Genomic DNA, 22,535 nt, shown 5'->3' with positions numbered 1-22,535 from the left:
ACTAGTAGTCAAACTGGTATACAGGAGGCATCTCTAAGATGCCCTCTGGGTGTATTTTACAATAATTCCCACACTGGCATAAGTCTGCATTTATTGTGCTGAGAAGTTTGATACCAAACATCCCAGTATTCAGTGTAGCCATTATGGAACTGTGGAGTTCATGTTTGACAAACTCCCAGACCATATATTCTTTATGGCTACCCTGCACTTACGATGTCTAAGGTTTTGCTTAGACACTGTAGGGGCATAGTGCTCATGCACTTATGCCCTCACCTGTGGTATAGTGCACCCTGCCTTCGGGTTGTAAGGCCTGCTAGAGGGGTGACTTACCTATGCCACAGGCAGTGTGATGTGGGCATGTCACTCTGAGGGGAGTGCCATGTCGACTTAGTCTTTTTCTCTCCACCAGCACACACAAGCTGTGAGGCAGTGTGCATGTGCTGAGTGAGGGGTCCTAAGGGTGACATAAGACATGCTGCAGCCCTTAGAGTCCTTCCCTGGCACCAGGGCCCTTCGTACCAGGGGTACCATTTACAAGGGACTTATCTGTGTGCCAGGGCTGTGCGAATTGTGGGAACAAAGGTACAGTTTAGGGAAAGAACACTGGTGCTGGGGCCTGGTTAGCAGGGTCCCAGCACACTTTCAATCATAACTGGCATCAACAAAAGGCAAAAAGTCAGGGGGTAACCATGCCAAGGAGGCAGTTCTTTACAGTTCCCCTGCGTGTTACCCCCCACAATGAGACAAAAGACATATTGCACATCTCACCCCAATACCCACACTGTTGAACAAATTTCAAACATTAACAAACCTACCACAACCCCCACCCCGGAAACACAGTAAAACAACCAAAACAGACTATACTGTAAGTCCTTTTTGAAAATGCTGCCAGGACCACAGCAAAAACACCAACTTACCATATCAAAAGGCCTACCACAGTTGTGGAGTGACAACCCCATCACCCCCCGGCATCAGTTTACAAATGTATCCAGAATCACTCCAGACCTAAGTTCCAGAAGTGCCAGCGGCGCCCCAGAGGACCAGGTACAATCCATTCCACCCACAGGACCCCATCAGGACCGAGGACAGACCGCACCAAAGCAAGGATAACAGTCAGGTCATTCCGGAATCCCCACCCGATCCCAGCTCCTGCTCTAAAGCTGTATCCCCAACCGAATCAGCAGCCACCACTGCCATTGTTACAGCTTGCTGTATCTCCACTCTGACGCGGGTCCGCAAGCCGGCCAGTGCCATGCGATCTCCAGTCCGGGCTTTCTGCTCCAGAAGCCCGACGGGTAATGCCTCCAGATCCCTCAGTCCTTCCCGGGACCACCTTGTCCCATATCTCCAACCATCGCCACACCTCCTCTGGGCGATCGAAAAAGTGTGATCTCCCGCCCGATAGGACCTTTAAACGTGCCGGATACAGGAGCATGTATCTAATGTTCATGGCTCGGAGTTTTGCCTTGACCTCCATTAACCCCTTACGAGAACTCTGCACCTTGTTTGTGTAATCAGGATAGATAGATATCTTGCAGTTCTCATATAATGCCTTATCCGATTCAGATGCAGCATGTAGCACACAGTCCCGGTCCTTATAGTTTAGCAGGCTGGCAATATTAGCTCTAGGCGGTGTAAAGTGCCGAGGAGGCGCAACAAGGGCCCTATGCGCACGCTCCACCACAAAGACTCTAGATAGCCCAGTTGGCTGAAGTACATCTCTGATCCAGTTCTCAACAAAGGATTCCGTGGCAGACCCCTCCGCGCGCTCAGAGAAGCCCAGCAACCTGACATTGTTCCTTCCGCATCCTCTAACCGCACCTCCAACCGTCCGACCGTGAAAGTGGCTTGCACCATTTGTTTTCGCAGCATCCCTACCTCAGTCTGTAGCTCTGCAATGGAACACTCCGCCATCTTAACCTTGTCGGACACCTTCCGGAGAGCCGCCCACAGCAGATTGACCTCCACCACCACCGTCTCTATCTTACCCTCTTAGTGCCACCCAGGAGCCCTGGATGGCCCTAAGCAGTCCAGCGCTCAATGGCTTCTCGGTGTTCAGCAGCATTCCGACAGCATCTCCACTCACCTCCAATCTAGCCACGCGCTGCAGGAGAACCACCGGGGTAGTATACTGTTCCATTGTATTGCATCCGTCCGTTTATGACACCCCATTTCTCTCCACGCCCAGATCCAGAGGGACAGGCAGCCTCCTGTAGAGTCCAGACAACAAAGTATCACAAAAACAGTATCCACTGTTTTCCACTCCTTTAAATACCACTTTCTAACCAGACAGGCAGGTCGAAGGGCTGCAAGCAGCTGAGGATCACCCAGTAAACAGTTACCAACAAGGTCTAAATATGTTCAAAATTGCATAAGAGCGGCAAGAAGAGTGAAGGGGGAAAAAACAGCTCTATTGGAATGTCCAGGGTCCTCCTCTGGACACTCTCGCTTCAGCGCTCTCCAACCAATCACTATGGTTCTGTGGGCCCAAATGAATGACCCAGGATGTCGCCCAGTGACTCCAGGTCCCTCCTATCCCGGGTGTCTGTCCCCACAGGTTAGCGGCCACACAGACCCCCCCCGTATGCAGCAGCACAACAAGCCACCGACCCCCAGGTCACGCCTGGCAGCGGGCCCAGCAAATGAGCTGGGGAGGCCCTCTCTGCCGCCGTCACTCCCAGAAGGCCTCGCTCCTTTCAGTGAGGGTCCGACCGATCCCTCCATTCCCAGCTGAGGTGGCCGCCCACCTCACGGCCCAAACACAGCCCTTCTGCAAGTCAGGGGGGGTGGGACCTCCACTCCATGCCAGACCCCCTGGGTTTACTCAGCCTCCCGTCGGCTGCCTGCCCGACTTCAGCGTGAGCTCCACGGCCCAGCCACCACCTCCAGTGAAGCCCAGCAGGGTCATGCGAATGCCGCTGCGATCTCAGCTCCTATGGATCCAAAAATGGGATCCAGCTACGCCCGGGCCCTCCGAGCGTCCTCTTGATCCAAGAGAGCGGCTCCCACGGTTTTAGGGTGCCCCAGGATTGCTACAGGATTTCGCCTTGGACGGGAGCGCACTAGGAGCGCCTCCCGTCGGCCATGTTCCTTGGCCACGCCCCCGCAGTCCTCATTTTACTCAAGTGCCATAGATATACTGTGCCCTGGTTGAGATGGTAATCTGGTTGATGTTGCAGCTATTGGATGAGGTTTTAACAGGCACATTTGCGACTTGAATTCCAACGGATGAGCTGATTGGCATTTGAGAGAGCACTTACTCCTGTATCCAAGTGTGTTCTGTGATGCTAGGTAGATTCTCCAGCACTGTTTTTCTAAAACACCCCTGTCAGTGTTCTTACTCAATAGGGAAAACACTCCATGTCAACAATCATCTCCATCAAAAATGTCCAACGCTGGAAGGGATAACACAGAAATATTATGGTCCTCTGCAAAGGAAAAGTTGCACCGTTCAGGATCTGTAACTTGGAATTTTGACTCTCAGCTCTGACGAGCATTCACTTGTGCCACATAGTTTGCAGAACAAACGTTTAATTTGAACCTCAACTGATGCTAGCACCACTTGAACTATGATTTGCAGCATGGTTGAAGTAATGTTGTAAATTTCCACTTGTGTAATGATGTTAAGTGTCTTTGATTTAGATGCAGTGAAGTACCAGTAACAAAAGTACTTACTAAATGGATGCTTGATGTTTTGTGGAAAGCATTGTACTCGAGGTTTCAGGCCCATGACACTACCACTATTTGTGCATCAACAATACATACAGAAGCAGATCGCCCAGTGTTTCCAGGCCTGTCACATCAATGTATGGCAAATTAGAAAATGGTGTTTAGTATGGATTTTTTGCCTTATATGACGACCATAGTTGAGTCAATTTGCTAAATGTAATGCTACATGGTCAAGAAAGCGCACGCTGCTCTGCATGAAGTGTGATTGCTTCAGCACACAGTAGTAGAAATGTCAAAACAGGCAGTGTTAAGCTGATAACATAAGCAACCTATTAACACACATCCTTCTCCACAAACTGACATTTCCCCAATGTGGTGGCTACATGTTGAGCAAGCAAAATGCCATCCCCACAGCACTTGAAGTACAAATACAAAAGCCGGTTGTACTGTCTCAGCACAGCAACAGCTCTGAATGGCTCAGCTAGTGCAGAAGGAAAAATATGTTATGATGACTGTGCCATAAGTCACCAATGCCTTATTTCAACCTACATAATGTTTCACAGAATGCCAATACTTTTGTGGTATATCTGAGAGAAATCTGTTTTACTCAAGAGAATCCCTCAGGAACCAGAGCAATACCTATGAATATCATTAATAGGACATCAGAGGCTGTATTATTTTCAGTGCCCAGGGACACAAAGGGCACCTCCACCAATTTCCTGCTTCCCCTGGGCACTATAGTATTACATAATTGACTGCAAAAGCTTGTGCAGCCACTTCTGCAATGCTCTATGTGTGCTGGGGCTTCTTATGGCATGGCCCCATCAAAATGAGGGAAACACTGCTTCTGCACCCATTGCATATTTTGGATGAGGGTGCAGAAGCAAAGAACAGTCATACGTTGCACTAACCATATGCAATAAAAAGGTGGAACAATCTTACTGAGCCCTATGAGGACTGCCTTCTGGAGTTGGGGAAGGGGGTACCACGGATGCCCCCTCATCACCCTCCTCTCTGGCACTCATTCCACCTGCTACAGGGGAATCTCTGTCCTCCTTTGAAGAATAGAAGGGTGCCACATGCTTGAAAGAGCAGCTCCATCTTTAGTGAAAACGTATGTGCTGCCCCCAGGGCAGCTCTAAATTTGCATCTGTACACATCATCTGTAATAGGCTGCACTGTCCCTGTTTTTATCCGGCACACCCTCTTAAAAGTGCACAATGGCGCAAGCAGACAGTGCACCCATTACCGAAGACAGGCCAGATGCTAATACTACATGCACAGCTGTTGAAGCATAAAACACTAACTCACTTAGCTATCTTTATTTGACTGACATTCTTACGTTGGTTTTCAATGACAGTGACTTTTAAAGAAACACGTTAGGCAATGCTAAAGAGCTCCAGAAAGCAGTAACCTTTGTTTTTGTAATTATATTTAAATAGACATACGTTGTCTTGTTCCCCTTCGTCCTCTCTTGAATAAGTTCTCCTTTTGGGTTAACTGTAAATATTCTACAGTCTGGGACGCCAACTTGAATGTAAGCAAAAACATCCTGCAAAAAAACATATAACTTGTGAGAAATAACTGAACACATTATGAAAATAAACCCCAAGACACAATTCAGAAATAAATACTTAATGGTACATATCAGTATTGTTTTGTTAATAACAGTCTCAAACATAAAAAATTAAGGGTACATAATGTAAATGGTTGTGATTTAAGTACATTCATCAATATCTGTTAAAATTCCCAGTCACTGAGCCTAAATGAGTAAAGCGAGATGTTGATAATTTGGGCAGTACTGCTGAATAAAAGGTAACACTAAGACCACCATCATTTTGCTTATTCATACCATGCCCCCTGCATCCTTTCTGGTAAAACACAGAATATGAAAGAAGGAAAGACCAGAATGGAAAGCAAAAAAGAACAAATTACTGATCTTTGGTAACACTCTTTCAGATAGATATTCCATCTACTTGCAGATTCATCAACGTCAGTTTTTTTTCCAGCAATGCTCTTCGCACTCCAGTAGATGGTGCCTATATAGCTCAGAGATGGCGTAATACTGCCCCGGAAGCCACATCGCAGTGACATAAGTGGCACCCCTAAGCACTGACATGTGTTTCTTAATCTTTCTCCTTCCACCCCCCTCAGACTCAGAGCACTTTGAACAAATTGCAGATGACAGTTTTAAACCTTAAGTTAGAACCTCATTATGATGTTCAGAAATACACTCCATAGAACAAGGAGGTGGGAGGGCAGTATAGAACCTGCTGTTAGAGTATTGACCAGAAAGAGAGGTAAGCAACTTGTTCTTCGGATGGATACCTAAAACATCAGATTCCTCATCTTAAGAACAGATACAGCAGATGTAACCTCTGAAGAAAGGTGGTCTAAGGAGTAGGAACGACTGCAAGTGTGCAGGCAACATGTCCGTCTCGTTGGATTGGACTGTGGTGTTTTGTGAATGGATGCACCGATGCCCACTTAGGGTATCCAGAACCGGCAACCCCTACCTGCCCTTGCCAAGACCATCAAAGTGGCTTTGGCCCTGGTGTAATGAGCCCACAACTGTCTAGGGTTTTTTTTTTTTAGCCAGTGCTTCACAGATTTTAACACAGAGGCTTAGCCAACTAGACAGAGTCCTAGTTTGTACTTCAAAGCTTTTCTTGGGGTTTTGGACCCCCCCCAAAAAAAAGTTAAACATCCACATGACCATCTCTTGTATGCTGAACGTACAAATTCAGAAGTCTCTTAGGGTAAAACTGATGTTGGTGGTAGTTTGAAAAATGTCAGCAGGGTAAAAGATTGACCAACATGGATGGGCGATTCCACCTTTGGCATGAAGGAAGCTAGAATTCTCAGCATCAATTTTTCTGGGAAGCAAGTGGTGAAGGGAGGTTACACAGAGAACACTTACAGTTCTGTCACATGACACACAGAAGTGACAGCAACCTTAACTGTCAGTAGCCTTAGCGAGCAACTGCATAGGCTCAAATGTCATGCACATAAGAAATCTCACGACTAGAGTTATATCCCACTAAGGCATCGCTTTGGAAGGAACCTATGTATTTGGCACTTTAGAAATGCATCACAACCAGTGATTTAAAGAAAGGATTGATCAGACAGATGGGCTGGGTAGCTTGTCCGCCTTCTTGATGTACGTTCAGGGCCAAATGATGGCATTGAGACAGGATCTGGTATTGGCACTTGTACGGAAGGAAATGTTGTGGACCCTGGGGCTGGAGTGGAAGTCTGGACCAGTATTAGTACAGGCCTGGGCAACGGGATCTCATTGGACAGTCTGCTTTAGGGCAGGACCTGCCAGTTGAAGCTCAGATGAAAGCCCCTGTCACTCCGTGGAGCCCAGAGGGCGCCAGTAACATCTGGAGGTCGAGGAGTAGGAGTTCTGCTGTCTAGGACTGTGCGGATGTCATGGGTGCCTGCAAGAAGAGCTGTCTCCGTACTGTAGTTTCTGCGGCACAAGGACTCTGAGGTGTCGAGTGGATTGTTGTCCTCGATGAATTAACACAGCTGTGAGTTGATGGCCTTTTCCAGTACTTTGGCCGGATAGGGTGACAGCGAGATGGGCTGGAAAATCTTTAGCTCTGATGGGTCAGCCAAAGGTTTCTTCAGAAGGGGGCGTACCTCGGCATGTTTCCAGTCTTCGGGGAAAGTGGCTGTATTGATGGAGCTGTTCATTGTCTTGTGAAGTTTGAGGCAATGGATGTGCTGGCTCTGATGAAGATGTGGTGGGGGCGGGGGTCTGTGGGTGCTCCGGAATGAGTGTTGATCATGATGCTTTCTGTTTCCTCAGTGGTGAGAGTGGAACAGCTGTGGATGATTTGGGTGGGTTCTGGGGGTGGGTCAGTCGTCGGTTCTGACGCTGGACTGGTTCCCCGGGAGGAAACTGTTGTAAATATCCTTGACATTGCGGTGGAAGAAGGTCTGTAGGAAGTTCGCTCTGTATATACTATCTCAAAGTGAGAGATAGTGTGCATGGAGTCCAAGGGTTTCCCTTAGAGGTTGATAGTGGCAAAAATAGATAATTCTAATCCTCTATTTTGAGGTAGTGTCGTCGAGCAGTAGGCTCATCAGAGGGTAGTGTTAAGCATTTTCTGTACACACACAGGCAATAAAGAAGGAACACACTCAAAGACTTAAGTCCAGGCAAATTGTTTTTATATAGAAAAATATATTTTCTTAATTTATTTTAGAACCACAAGATTCAAGATTTTAAGTAAATACATAAAATGCAATATACTCCACCTAGGTAAGTAAGGAACTTTTAATTGGAGCAGTAATACACACAATATGGGTTAAAATGGCAATAAGCTATTTTAAAAGTGGACACAATGCAAAAATCAACAGTTCAGGGGGAGGTAAGTAAGGTTAAGTTTCTGAGCTAAGTAAAGCAATTACAAGCACTTACAAGTTCAAATTCCTGGGCATAGGCAGCCCATTGTTGGGGGTTCAAGGCAACTGCAAAGTCACTGCTCCAGCAACACAGGGCCGGTCAGGTGCAAAGGTCAAAGGAAGGCCCAAAACACATAGGCATCTATGGAGAACAGGGGTGCTCCAGTTCCAGTCTACTGGTAGTTCAGTACCTGCGTCATCAGGGAACAGAACAGGGAGGTTTTGAAGAGGACTGGGGTGGGCGGGGGACACAAACAGGCACACAAAACACACCCTCAGCTGCGCAGGGGCGGCCAGGTGCAGTGTGCAAAGTTGGCGTCAGGTTTGCTATTCAAAGCAATGGAGGGACCCGGGGGTCACATAGACGATGCAGGCAGGGCACAGGGGGGCTTCTCGGGCCAGCCACTGACTGGGCTAGTCTGATGGTCACTCCTGCACTGGAGCTTGGCTCCTCCCGGTCCTGGGGGCTGCAGGTGCAGTGTTGGGTCCAGGCGTCGGGGTCCTTGTTACCAGGCAGTCGCGGTCAGGGGGAGCCTCTGGATCCTCTCTGCAGGCATCGCTGTGGGGGGTCATCTCAGGTTACTCACGAGGTCGCAGTCGCCTCGGAGTCCACTCTACAGTGTTGGTTCTCTGGAGCTCGAGCCGGGGGCGTCAGGTGCAGAGTGTGAAGTCTTGCGCCTTCAGCGGGGAGAGTGAGTTCTTTAAAAGTTGCTTCAGAGTTGCAAATATGTTGCTGTTGTTGAAAAGTGCTGCTGTTCTCTGGAGTTTCTTGGTCCTTCAGTTCAGGGTAGCCCTCGGAATCTTCAGAGGTCGCTGGTCCCTGTCGGATGCGTCGCTGTGCAGGTTCTTTGAGTCTGGAGACAAATCAGTTGTCGTCTCCGTTGTCTCTGCAGGGCTTTCTGGTCAGCAGTCCTTTGTGTAGGTTGCAGGAATCTCCTTTCCTGGGTTCAGGGTTGCCCCTAAATACTGAATTTATGCGTGTGTTTAGGTCTGGGGGCGCAGTAGCCAATGGCTACTGTCCTAGAGGGTGGCTACATCCTCTTTGTGCCTCCTCCCTGAGGGGAGGGGGGCACATCCCTATCCCTATTGGGGGAATCCTCCAATCTCAGGATGGAGGATTTCTAAAGGCAGGAGTCACCTCAGCTCGGGCACTTAGGGGCTTGTCCTGACTGGTGAGTGGCTCCTCCTTGTTTTTCTCATTATCCTCTCTTGCCTTGCCACCAAAAGTGGGGGCAGTGGCCGGAGTGGCAGGCATCTCCACTAGCAGGGATGCCGTGGGGTGCTGTAACAAAAAGCATGAGCCTTTGAAGCTCACCGCCAGATGCTACAGTTCCTGCAGTGGGAGGTGAGAAGCACCTCCACCCAGTGCAGGCTTTGTTTCTGTCCTCAGGGAGCACAAAGGCTCTCACCCCAGGGGGGCAGAAACTCGCCTCAGTGGCAGGCTGGTACAGACCAGTCAGTCCTGCACTGAAGGATTGGGTAAATTACAGGAGGCCTATTCTAAGATGCCCTATGTGCACATTTTGTAATAAATACAACACTGGCATCAGTGTGGGTTTATTATTCTGAGAAGTTTGATATCAAACTTCCCAGTATTCAGTGTAGCCATTATGGAGCTGTGGAGTTTGTTTTGAAAAACTCCCAGACCATATACTTAATATGGCCACACTGTACTTACAATGTCTAAGAATAGACTTACACACTGTAGGGGCATATTGCTCAGGCAGCTATGCCCTCACCTGTGGTATAGTGCACCCTGCCTTAGGGCTGTAAGGCCTGCTAGAGGGGTGACTTACCTATGCCACAGGCAGTATTTAGTGTGCATGGCATCCTGAGGGGGATGCCATGTCGACTTTGCCGCCTTCTCCCCACAAACACACACAATCTGCAATGGCAGTGTGCATGTGTTAGGTGAGGGGTCCCTTAGGGTGGCACAACACATGCTGCAGTACTTAGAGACCTTCCCTGGTCACAGTGCCCTTGGTACCACTGGTACCTTTTACAAGGGACTTACTTGTGTGCCAGGGATGTGCCAATTGTGGAACAATGGTACAGTTTTAAGTGAAAGAACACTGGTGCTGGGGCCTGGTTAGCAGGGTCCCAGCACACTTCTCTGTCAAGTCAGCATCAGTATCAGGCGAAAAGCAGGAGGTAACTGCAACAGGGAGTCATTTTCCTACAAGGTACATCACTATTGTCAGATCTGGTTTGGAAAGAGAGTGGTGTGCCACTGACCCAAATACGGTTTGTTAACCACCACTGCAGATCTTTTGCTCTTTCCTTTGAGATCTGAACCATGTCGGAGAGATTCCCCTGATGCTGCACCCACTGAAAATTCAGGCCCCACTGTAGAGACCGAATATGCCAGCTGGCATTTGTCATAAGCAGGATGCAGGAGGTCATGAAGTCCAGCAGCCTCAGAGTCAGCGTCACTGAAACCTAGGAGAGAGGATCAAACATCAGGATCATAGCCAGAATATCCTGGACTTGCTGTTCAGGAAGATAAGTTCGAAACTGCACCGCGTCCAGAACAGCTCCAATGAAAGGTGTCCCAGAGGGAGGCAGTTGTGACCTTGGCACTCTGATAGTGAACCCCAGTGAGTGCAGGTGGTCCGCCGTAGTCTGGAGGTGGGAGATCACTGCCTGGGGCGAGCTTGCCTTCAACCGGCAGCTGTCAATACAGAGGAACCCCTGATCTCCACAGATGAGCTGCAACCACGCCATCAACTTGGTGAACATTTGAGGGGTGTTGGTGAGGGCAGATGGAGCATGGTGAATTGAAAGTGCTTGTGGCCTACCGTGAACTATAGTCACATTCTGTGGGCAGGCAAGGCAGGAATATGATAGTATGCGTCCTGCAAGTCCAGTGCTACAAACCAGTCCCCCTAGGTTGAGGGCAGACAGAATTTGAGCAAAGGCCTGCATTCTTTTTTGGGCACCGGACATTAGGAGGAATAACAACCATGGCCTACTTCCGACATCAACACCCTCTCTATGGCTCCCTTGGCCAAGAAAGTTGTCACTTCCTGGTGGAGTAAAGCAAGGTATGGGTGGACAGTTAGTCATGAGGGAGACGGAGTAACCCCTTTGGACAATCTGGAGAACCAAGGGGTCCGATGTTATCGACCTCCAGTGGTGTAGATTATGGTGCATCCTCCCTCCCACGGGTTGCCCATGATGGCGGAGAATTAACTAAAGACAGTTGGAGGCTGTGGCTTCGGGCTCACAGTCACAGGCTCAATGGTGGAGCCAGGCCTCCAGTGACAATGCTCCCTTTTCTCGTCGGATGACTTTCACGGACGCAGTGAAGTTGAAGACCTCTGACCTCTTACTTTTCTTCTTGTGGGACTTACCACAGGACAACTTGGACAAAGATCGATGGCTCCGTGACAGATCCCAGAACCTTCCTCTCAACCGGGATCGAGACTGTTACAGCGTCGCACTTTGAGTGGCAAGGAGCTTGAGAGATCACACCCTCAAGGCCTTAGGGTTCATGGTGCAACAATCGACGCAGGTCTTGGCATTGTTGTCGCGCTCAAGACAAAGGAGGCAGACAAGGTGCAGGTCTGTCACACAGACATTTGCCTGTGACAAGCACTGCAGGGCTTGAAGTCAGACTTCTTTGTGGACATCCTAGCCACATAAGGAGATAAATCTAAAAAAAACACTTTGACAAAAGTCAAAAAAGGGTCAGCGAAAAAAGAAGACAACTGCTGGATTATTGGACCTGAAGACCTGCAAAGGAAGGGGACCAATCCCAGAAGTCAAAAGAAGTTGCAGGAAGGACAGGAGCCCCTGCCAACCCAGAAGAGGGTGCAAAAGAAGAGTTCCCGGTTAGTCGAAGACTGCAGAAATGCACCCTAGGAAGATGCCAGCAGTTTCCTGCGTGATGCAAAAGATTTCCCACGGCGTGAAGATCGTTGCAGATGAGATTTCGTGTTGGAAGGTGCCAACAAGCCTTTTTCATCAAAATGGCGCTAGATGGTTCCAGGAGGGACCTGGGGGCCTCAACTCTGTGTGAGGAGGAAGAGGGGGCTCTCAGCACGTTAGAGAGCCCCCAGGATGCCACCCAGCACCCCCCGAAGCTGCAGGATCCAGGTTCAAAGGAGGTGCAAAACGCGGTTGATGCAGCACACTAAAAGAAGGGCCCACGCTGCCGGAGAACAACTCAGCAAGTTGAGCGTTGCTGGGTGGAGTGCTAGGGACTAAGCCAGGCTGTGCACAAAGGAATTTTGCAAAGAGTGCATTAAGACTTCAGGAGGCAAAAAAGACACAAAACACAGGGGTACCGTTGTTTTCGGGGAAGGCAAGGTCTTACCTCCTCCAAATTGCATCAGAAGGACCTCAGGACAGTCTATGTCGATGATGTCCACCCTCGGTGTCCTTAGGAGCACACTTGTTGCCGTGAGAGGAGTCCCAGAGTACCGGTCGTTGCTTTGGAGGGTGCCTGCTTGGAGCAGGGGAGTGACTCCGTCACTCCACGGGAGATTTCTTCGGTCCTTCTGGTGCAGGATGAAGACAGGGTGTCCCCAAGCAAGTGAAGGTTAGACATATAGCTGACTTATAAGTTACTTAAGTGCAATGAAAATGGCTGTGAAACAGTGTGTGCACTATTTCACGCAGGCTGCAATGGCAGTCCTGTGTAAGGGTTTGTCTGAGCTCCCTATGGGTGGCAAAAGAAATGCTGCAGTCCATATGGATCTCCTGGAACCCCAATGCCCTGGGTACCTAGGTACCATATACTAGGGACTTATAAGGGGGGTCCAGTGTGCCAATTAAAATTGGTAAATTAAGTCACTGGCCTACAGTGACAAATTTAAAAGCAGAGAGAGCATAAGCACTGAGGTTCTGATTAGCAGAGCCTCAGTGACACAGTTAGGCACTACACAGGCATACACATTAGGCCACTAACTATGAACACTGAGGTCCTGGCTAGCAGGATCTCATCGAGACAGGCAAAACATACTGACATATAGGTTTTTACCTATGAGCACTGGGGTCCTGGCTAGCAGCCAAAAGTGGGGGTAACCATGCTAGAAAGAGGCTACCTTCTCACAATAAGGAGACAGCAAATTTAACTTTGGGACTCACTGTTCTTCTAGTTTCTTGTTTGAGAAGCATATGGAGTAGTAAGGCTCTGTCTTAAGATGTCTCTGTTGTTGCTGTTTGCTGGCTAATGTCAGAGTGGATGAGTTGGAGAACTTAGTAGTCGAGAAGAACACTTTTCTATGACCATGGGTATGGAAGAAAGGCAGGTATGAGGGGACAACAGCAAATACAAAGTGATAAAATATGTTATTCTTTCTTTACATCCTTTATGGAGAAGCCTTAAAGCAAACAGCCTTTCTCAGTATCCTGCAAACTTTTCTAAAAGGACTAAAATTGAAACGTCATACTGACTGAACCTTCGTGTAAAGGAATTTGCACTAAGGTAACACTAATACAGTGTGGAGACATGTCGGAAGCCTGACTGCAACTGCAGTAGAGAAGATCAATATCGCTTTATGATGAGTTAGCCCGTGTTAAGCTCTAAACAAACAGGTGCCAGAAAGCATTTTACCCCCATATTTATCAGAGTTCTTTCATAAAAAAAATATCATAATAAACAAACATGGAGTGGTTATCCATGTCCAGTTATCATACTCTGAGTGAAGTGGGCCAAGAAAAGATTATTTGTGTCATTTTAAATTGATCAGATACCTGTTTAAATCCTGCCTTTAGAGCAGTTTATCTTTTCACCATAGAAAGTAAAAAGTTAGTTACCTGCTGTACCAATATTTCTGGTGGATACTCTACCTACATGCTGATTCCTTACCTCTTGAATAATCCCTGTGCACCAGATTGGTAAGGATAACTTTTGTCCATAGGTCTTCCATGGCAGAAGGCAGAACTGAGGCCAGAAGTGACGACACCGATCGTATATAGCAGCCCCAATATTGTGCAGCCAATAGTTTCTCATCCATTTTTTCCATGCCAATGATGCAGCACAATGAGATTGACATTGGGTTAGATATATAGTGCGACAACAACAAAAGAAATTGTGATCTTAGTATTTCTGGCCCATAAGCTTCCATCAAAGGGCAGGTGGGAGGGTTTGGTGAGGAATCTGCAAGTAGAGTATCTACCCTGTAAGAATCTATTTGTAGCATGTAGTGCCATAGATTCATATGCTTAGCATATCCTGCCATCTAGTGATCGGCTTGAACGTTTGGAAGCTGTTTTTCGTCTAAAAAGTATTTCGTGTCAGGAGGTAATGTGGCTCCTCCTTTAGCCTGTATTGCACATGTTCATCAGCTCCTTTGTTAGATTGTTTTTCTGCTTATCAGGTGAGCTTAGGACAGGAGCAGTATAGTGACAGAAACTAAGAGCATGAGAGTAAGGTTAAGATAACGTTAAGTGTTTAAGTAGGGAAGTGAATACACCAGTCAGTAGCTTCTGGGAAGGAGGGTGGGTGGATTTGAATCTACGGCACTACATGCTAAGAATAGATGCTTTCAGGATAAGTTACATATTTAATTTTTAGCATTTGTTGGCCGTAGATACGTATGCTTAGCATAACATGTAAAACAGTGCTCCCCAAAAGCGGTGGTCAGCTAGTGCTTGATCTATATGTTTGAAAAAGTGTTCGCAATACAGCTTGACTCACTCAAGCTTGTTGGTCATTAACACAATAGTGTTTTGTGAATGCATGTGGATTATTCCATGTAGCTGCTTTACATATAACTGCCAATGGTATGTTTCGTAGAAGAGCCATTGAGGCTTTTTTTTGCCTGTGCAATGAGCTCATGAAGTTACAGGTAGTGATCACTTTGCTTTGTGATAGCAAGTTTGAATATATCTTACTATCTGTAAGGAAATGCCTCCTTGGCATGGTTACCTCCTCATTTTTTGCCTTTTGCTGATACCAAGTTATGATTGAAAGTGTGCTGGGACCCTGCTAACCAGGCCTCAGCACCAGTGTTCTTTCCCTAAACTGTACCTTTGCTTCCACAACTGGCACAGCCCTGGCACTCAGATAAGTCCCTTGTAAATGATAACCCTGGTCCCCCTGGTACCAAGGGCCCTGATGCCAGAGAAGGTCTCTAAGGGCTGCAGCATGTCTTATGCCACCCTGGAGACCCCTCACTCAGCACAGACACACTGCTTGCCAGCTTGTGTGTGCTGGTGGGGAGAACATGACTAAGTCGACATGGCACTCCCCTCAGGGTGCCATGCCAACCTCACACTGCCTATGGCATAGATAAGTCACTCCTCTAGCAAGCCTTACAGCCCTAAGGCAGGGTGCACTATACCATAGGCGAGGGCATAGGTGCATGAGCACTATGCCCCTACAGTGTCTAAGCACAACCTTAGACATTGTAAGTGCAGGATAGCCATAAGAGTATATGGTCTGGGAGTCTGTCAAACACGAACTCCACAGCACCATAATGGCTACACTGAAAACTGTGAAGTTTGGTATCAAACTTCTCAGCACAATAAATGCACACTGATGCCAGTGCACATTTTATTGTGAAATACACCCCAGAGGGCATCTTAGAGATGCCCCCTGAAAACATCCCCAACACAAGTGTGGGCTGACTAGTTTTGCCAGCCTGCCACACAACAGACATGTTGCTGGCCACATTGGGAGAGTGCCTTTGTCACTCTGTGGCTAGTAACAAAGCCTGTACTGGGTGGAGATGCTTATCACCTCCTCCTGCAGGAACTGCAACACCTGGCGGTGAGCCTCAAAGGCTCACCCCCTTTGTTACAGCACCCCAGGGCATTCCAGCTAGTGGAGTTGCCCGCCCCCTTCGGCCACGGCCCCACTTTTGGTGGCAAGGCCGGAGGAGATAATGAGAAAAACAAGGAGGAGTCACTGGCCAGTCAGGACAGCCCCTAAGGTGTCCTGAGCTGAGGTGACTCTGACTTTTAGAAATCCTCCATCTTGCAGATGGAGGATTCCCCCAATAGGATTAGGGATGTGCCCCCCTCCCCTCAGGAAGGAGGCACAAAGAGGGTGTAGCCACCCTCAGGACTAGTAGCCAATGGCTACTAACCCCCCAGACCTAAACACACCCCTAAATTGAGTATTTAGGGGCTCCCAGAACACAGCAAGTTAGATTCCTGCAACCTAAGACGAAAAAGGACTGAGCTGAAAAACCTGCAAAGACGGAGACACCAACTGCTTTGGCCCCAGCTCTACCGGCCTGTCTCCCCACTTCTAAAGACACTGCTCCAACGACGCGTTCACAGGGTCCAGCAACCTCTGAAGCGTCAGAGGACTACCCTGCATCTAGAAGGACCATGAACTCCCGAGAACAAAGGCTCTGTTCCACAAAGACTGCAACTTTGCAACAAAGAAGCAACTTTGAAACAACACACGTTTCCTGCCGGAAGCGTGAGACTTTGCACTCTGCACCAGACGCCCCCGGCTCGACTTGTGGAGAACAAACACCACAGGGAGGACTCCCCGGTGACTACGAGACCGTGAGTAGCCAGAGTTGACCCCCCTGAGCCTCCACAGCGACGCCTCCAGAGGGAATCCCGAGGCTCCCCCTGGCCGTGACTGCCTGCTTCAAAGACCCGACGCCTGGTAAAGACACTGCACCCGCAGCCCCCAGGACCTGAAGCATCCGACTTCCTGTGCAGGAGCACCCCAAGGGTGGCCCTCTCCCTTGCCCAGGTGGTGGCTACCCTGAGGAGCCCCCCCCTTGCCTGCATAGCTGAAGAGACCCCTTGGTCTCCCATTGAAACCTATTGCGAACCCGAAGCTTGTTTGCACACTGCACCCGGCCGCCCCGTGCCGCTGAGAGTGTACATTTTGTGCTGACTTGTGTCCCCCCTTGTGCCCTACAAAACCCCCCTGGTCTGCCCTCCGAAGACGCGGGTACTTACCTGCTGGCAGACTGGAACCGGGGCACCCCCTTCTCCACTGAAGCCTATGCGTTTTGGGCACCACTTTGACCTCTGCACCTGACCGGCCCTGTGCAGGTGGTGTGGTAACTTTGGGGTTGCCCTGAACCCCCAACGGTGGGCTACCTTGGACCCAACTTTGAACCCCGTAGGTGGTTTACTTACCTGCAAAACTAACAAACGCTTACCTCCCCCAGGAACTGTTGAAAATTGCACTGTGTCTAGTTTTCAAATAGCTATATGCCATTTGTGTGAAAACTGTATATGTTATTTTGCTAATTCAAAGTTCCTAAAGTTCCTAAGTGAAGTACCTTTCATTTAAAGTATTGTTTGTAAATCTTGAACCTGTGGTTCTTAAAATAAACTAAGAAAAGATATTTTTCTATACAAAAAACTATTGGCCTGGAATTGTCTCTGAGTGTGTGTTTCTCATTTATTGCCTGTGTGTGTACAACAAATGCTTAACACTACCCTCTGATAAGCCTAATGCTCGACCACACTACCACAAAATAGAGCATTAGAATTATCTCTTTTTGCCACTATCTTACCTCGAAGGGGAACCCTTGGACTCTGTGCATGCTATTTCTTACTTTGAAATAGTACATACAGATCCAACTTCCTACACATGCTTTCACATGCTCCTTGCCTTGGATTCTGGAGGGTACAAAATTCCAGGCAATGCAAACTGGAGTGAGTGGTGAAAAGATCCACATGAGGCAAGCCCCATAGATGCTCTCTACTACCTCCAGGTGGAGAAGCCACTTGTGGTTGGCAAGATGATGCAGACTCTTGTCGGTTGCTCTAGTTTTCAGTGAATCCTCTAAATAGGTGGTTCTCAACCTGCTGACCTCTCTGGACCCCCACTTTATCATTACTGGAACCCAGGGACACCCAGGCCCATATTTATACTTTTTTAGCACCGCATTTGCACCGCTTTTTGACACAAAAGCGGCGCAAACTTACAAAATACAATGGTAAGTTTGCACCGCTTTTGCGTCACAAAATGACGCAAATGCAGCGCTAAAATAGTATAAATATGGGCCCCAGTGAATCATTACTGGAATGAGAGGACCCCCCAGCAAAGAGCCATTACTGAAGCTGGAGACCTAATCTGTTAATTTTATTATATTCTGTTAGCAGTCACGGACCCCTAGTGCAACCAGCAGGTTCACTGGGTTACTCAGAACAGATCCTGGGACCTTACTCCCCCTTGTTTGTTGACATACCATATTGCAATTGTCTCTCAAGGTTTGGATTGACCAACCTCAACGGGAAGGGAAAAATTCCTTAAGCACCAGGTGAAAAACTTCAGTTCTAGCAGATTTAAGTGAAACTCTGGAGACCAAAGCCCTCTGATCGCTAGTCCTTCGAGCTAAGCAACCCACCCCAGGGTGGAGGCATCCGTCACTGTGGGGTCGGGTAATCAGATAGGTGGGGAACTAGTGGAAGGGCAGTGTATACCCTTATTCCACAATCTGTAAGACCCAGTGGTCTGAAGGTATGGCCCTATAGACCTCAGGAAAAAGGAAAACTGACTAGCCAAGGTGCCCTCACATGGTTCAGGGCAATTTCCCTGGACTTTGTGAGTGCGTGAACTACATATAGGTCAATATCTATGTGTAGCTTCACAATGGTAACTCCGAACAGGGCCATGTAACATGTCTAAGATCATGGAATTGTCCCCCCAAGCCAAATCTGGTATTGGGGTGCCAATCCCATGCATCCCCGGGGCTCCAGCATGGACCACAGGTACTGCCAAACTAGCTCTCTGGGGTTTGTCTCTGCAGCTACCACTGCTGCTAACCCACAGACAGGTTTCTGCCCCCCTGGGGCCTGGGCATCCCAGTCTCAGGAAGGAAGGACAAAGGATTTCCTCTGAGAGAGGGTGTTACACCCTCTCCCTTTGGAAATAGGTGTTAAGGGGCGTAGCCTCTCCTGGCCTCTGGAAATGCTTTGAAGGGCACAGATGGTGTCCTCCTTGCATAAATCAGTCTACACCGGTTCAGGGATCCCCCAGTCCCTGCTCTGGCGTGAGACTGGACAAAGGAAAGGGGAGTGACCACTCCCCTGTCCATCACCACCCCAGGGGTGGTGCCCAGAGCTCCTCTAGTGTGTCCCAGACCTCTGCCATCTTGAATGCAGAGGTGTGAGGGCACAATGGAGACCTCTGAGTGGCCAGTGCCAGCAGGTGACGTCAGAAACCCCTCCTGATAGGCTTTTACCTGCTTAGCTTGCCAATCCTCCTCTGAGGGCTATTTAGGATCTCTCCTGTGGGTTTCTCGTCAGATAACGAATGCAAAAGCTCACCAGAGTTCCTCTGCACTTCTCTGTCCAAATTCTGCCAAGGATCAACCGCTGACTGCTCCAGGATACCTGTAAAACCGCAACAAAGTAGCAAGAAGACTACCAACTACATTGTAGCGCCTAATCCTGACAGCTTTCTCAACTGTTTCCTGGTGGTGCATGCTCTGAGGGCTGTCTGCCTTCACCCTGCACTGGAAGCCAAGAAGAAATCTCCAGTGGGTCGACAGAATCTTCCCCCTGCTAACACGGGCACCAAACCTCTGCATCACCGGTCCTCTGGGTCCCCTCTCATCTTGACGAGCGTGGTCTCTGGAACACAGGAGCTGGATCCAAGTGACCCCGACAGTCCAGTGGTCCTTCTGTCCAAATTTGGTGGAGGTAAGTCCTTGCCTCCCCACACCAGACAGTAATCCTGTGTTCTGCGTGATCTGCAGCTGCCAGGGCTTCTGTGCACTTTTGCAAGACTTCCTTTATGCATAGCACAGTACAGGTCTCCAGCACTCCATCCTGCATTGCCCAACTCGTTGAGTTGACCTCCGGCTTCGTGGGACCTTCTTTAGTTGTGTTGAGACGACCGCCATGCTCAGATTTCTTGAATACCTGTTCAAGTGCTTCAGTGAGTGCTGTCTGCTTCTGCGTGGGCTCTCTGTGTTGCTGAGAGCCTTCATCCGGGGTTTAGTGGGCTCCTGCCCCCCCCCCCCCCCCCCCAGACACTTGCATGACTCTTGGACTTGGTCCCCTTCCTTTGCAGGTCCTCAGGTCCAGGAGTCCATCTTCAGTGCTTTGCAGTCAGTATGCCTTTGCAGAATCCCCTATCTCGACTTTACTGTCTTTCTGGGGTAGTAGGGTAACTTTACTCCTACTTTTCTTACACTCCTAGCAACCCTCTACAAACTACACTAGGCCTGGGGTCCATTTCTGATTCGCATTCCACTTTTGGAGTATATGGTTTGTGTTGCCCCTAGGCCTATTGTGTCCTATTGCGTCCTATTGTTTTCTACAGTGTTTGCACTACTTTTCTAACTGTTTACTTACCTGATTTTGGTTTGTGTGTATATTTTGTGTATTTTACTTACCTCCTAAGTGAGTATATACCCTCTGAGATACTTTTGGCATATTGTCACTAAAATAAAGTACCTTTATATTTAGTAACTCTGAGTATTGTGGTTCTTATGATACAGTGCAATATGATATAAGGGGTATAGTAGGAGCTTTGCATGTCTCCTAGTTTAGCCTAAGCTGCTCTGCTATAGCTACCTCTATCAGCCTAAGCTGCTAGAACACTACTAATCTACTAATAAGGGATAACTGGACCTGGCACAAGGTGTAGGTACCATAAGGTACCCACTATAAGCCAGGCCAGCCTCCTACAGAGAGTGCCTGCCATATCGCACAGTGTATGTATATAGTGCACTAGTATGCCTGTAGCATTTAGGGACTTTAGTGCCATGCTTCATGTTGCAAAGATCTGCTTGGCCCAAGCCTCGATTTAAAAAAAAAAAAAATGTTTTTATTCGAACATCGCTCATAATACAATTGTAGCACAGAAATGATGCCAAGCATTGAGTGTCAGACAAAGCAATGAGGGTTAACATGCAGACGGACAAGCAAACATACATATCAATTGTTGTGCTTTTACAGCGCATTCTTGTACACACAACAGGATAGATCGTGGCTCAACTGAAAAAAAAACACACGTTCCTTTTACAGTGCAATCTTTTATCAGCGGTCTCTAAAGTCACAGAAGGCCCCCCATATCTTCTTCAAATTTTTAGGACAACCCCTTCTTTGGTATATCACCTGCTCTGCCCCTTGTCACCAGTCTAGGTCAGACTCCCAATCCTGCATCTTGGGGAGGAAGAGTCGTCCTGTACCAATTCCTAGCAATATTGCGTTTGGCCACACCTGCTATTACCACCAGCCAGATACTGCAACTAGGATTTATCCCCAATATCAAAAGAAGGCATTTGTAATCTAAGGGAACCTCATAAGAGAGAACCCTGGCCATATGCCACCTTCTTCCAATATATGGATATTACAGGACATTCCTGTAGGATGCAAAAGAAGGTACCATCCTAGTCGCACCCCCTAAGATATAGTGACAAGTGCTCTCTGTCTATCTTGTAGAGGAGGGTCCTCAAGTAGTAGGACCTGTGTGGTATCCTAAGTTGCACTAGCCGAAGCCGGGAATGGAATGCAATGTCCCTTGGGCTCAGGAGGGCCTCCACCCAGTCTTCATCCCCAATCTTACCCAGGTCCCCACCCAAGGTCTCTCTCAGTATCACCAACAGATCAGTGGAGTTGTTAACCAGTTTTCTATGGATCACGAAATCGCCTTCTCTGGTTTGTGCTTTGTCAAGAGGCGATCTTCAAGAGGGGATGCTTCGGGAAGTTGCTCCTCCTCCACTATATGACAGCGAAGGGCGTGCTGCAATTAATGGTACCTATATTTCGCGGACTCAGCCATTTTAAATTTGTGACGGAGGATCTCAAATTGCACTAGGGCCGGATCTCGCCAGACATTTCCCTAGTGCTCTATACCAATCAGCTCCCACTTCAGAATCCCGGTAAGCCACCCATCAGGTCACTGTCCCACAGTGGTGTCATACTAGACAGTTTACCCCTCCAACCCAAATAATTCATGGCCGCCCTCCATACCCTAACTACTGTCTGAGTATGTCTCGGGAGGGTACACTCCAGCTTCCGCTTCCTCCAGTACAGGACCATCTCATGCCTCCTGCAGCACATGACCTCCCTGTCCACGCGATAGGCTGGTTTCTGGTGGTCTGAGAAAATCCAGTCACTGACCACTACTAGTTGTGATGCACAATTGGTCTTTATTTTGGTCTAGAGCTCGCCCCCTACGTCCGCAGCACCACCTTGCTGTCTCGTGCCCCTGACCCCCGCCCACGCTGCTGCTAGCGTGTTCGAGGCCCTCCTCCACCCGCATGCATCCTCCTGCGCCTCATCCCTGGTGTCTAGTGGGCTCTGGTAAGCTTCGCTAGACCCGTGTGCTCTCTGCCGCTTTTCGCCGTATCTGTAAGTGTTTTCTACTTTTCAGCGCCTTGCCTCCTTGTGCTCTTGCCCCCATTTGTGCCCCTTCTGATTGCTGTACTCCGATTGTATTTTGTACCATTTACCATATTGTGCCTTATTTTTGTCATATTGTGCCTTGTTTAACCTGGTTTTCGCCCCTTAGGCGCTCCCCCTTGCCGCTGCCTCCCTGCGGCCCCGCCCACCTCACGCCCCCA

The 22,535-nt window shown here is 48.5% G+C and overlaps 1 protein-coding gene across 2 annotated transcripts in view; it reads right to left on the bottom strand.

The window, feature by feature from the left end:
- LPIN2 (lipin 2) overlaps nucleotides 1-22,535 on the bottom strand; it is a 599,770-nt gene that overhangs the window by 42,113 nt on the left and 535,122 nt on the right. For both annotated transcript variants that reach the window (XM_069219965.1, XM_069219964.1), the window contains exon 19: nucleotides 5,118-5,221. In XM_069219965.1, coding sequence (XP_069076066.1) covers nucleotides 5,118-5,221 — 104 coding nt within the window. The remainder of the gene's footprint in view (nucleotides 1-5,117; nucleotides 5,222-22,535) is intronic.

Source organism: Pleurodeles waltl, chromosome 2_2 (genome assembly GCF_031143425.1).
Source record: "Pleurodeles waltl isolate 20211129_DDA chromosome 2_2, aPleWal1.hap1.20221129, whole genome shotgun sequence".
Taxonomy (NCBI): domain Eukaryota; kingdom Metazoa; phylum Chordata; class Amphibia; order Caudata; family Salamandridae; genus Pleurodeles; species Pleurodeles waltl.
Note: the sequence above shows the minus strand (reverse complement) of the source record. Positions and strands in the feature narration are given on the sequence as shown.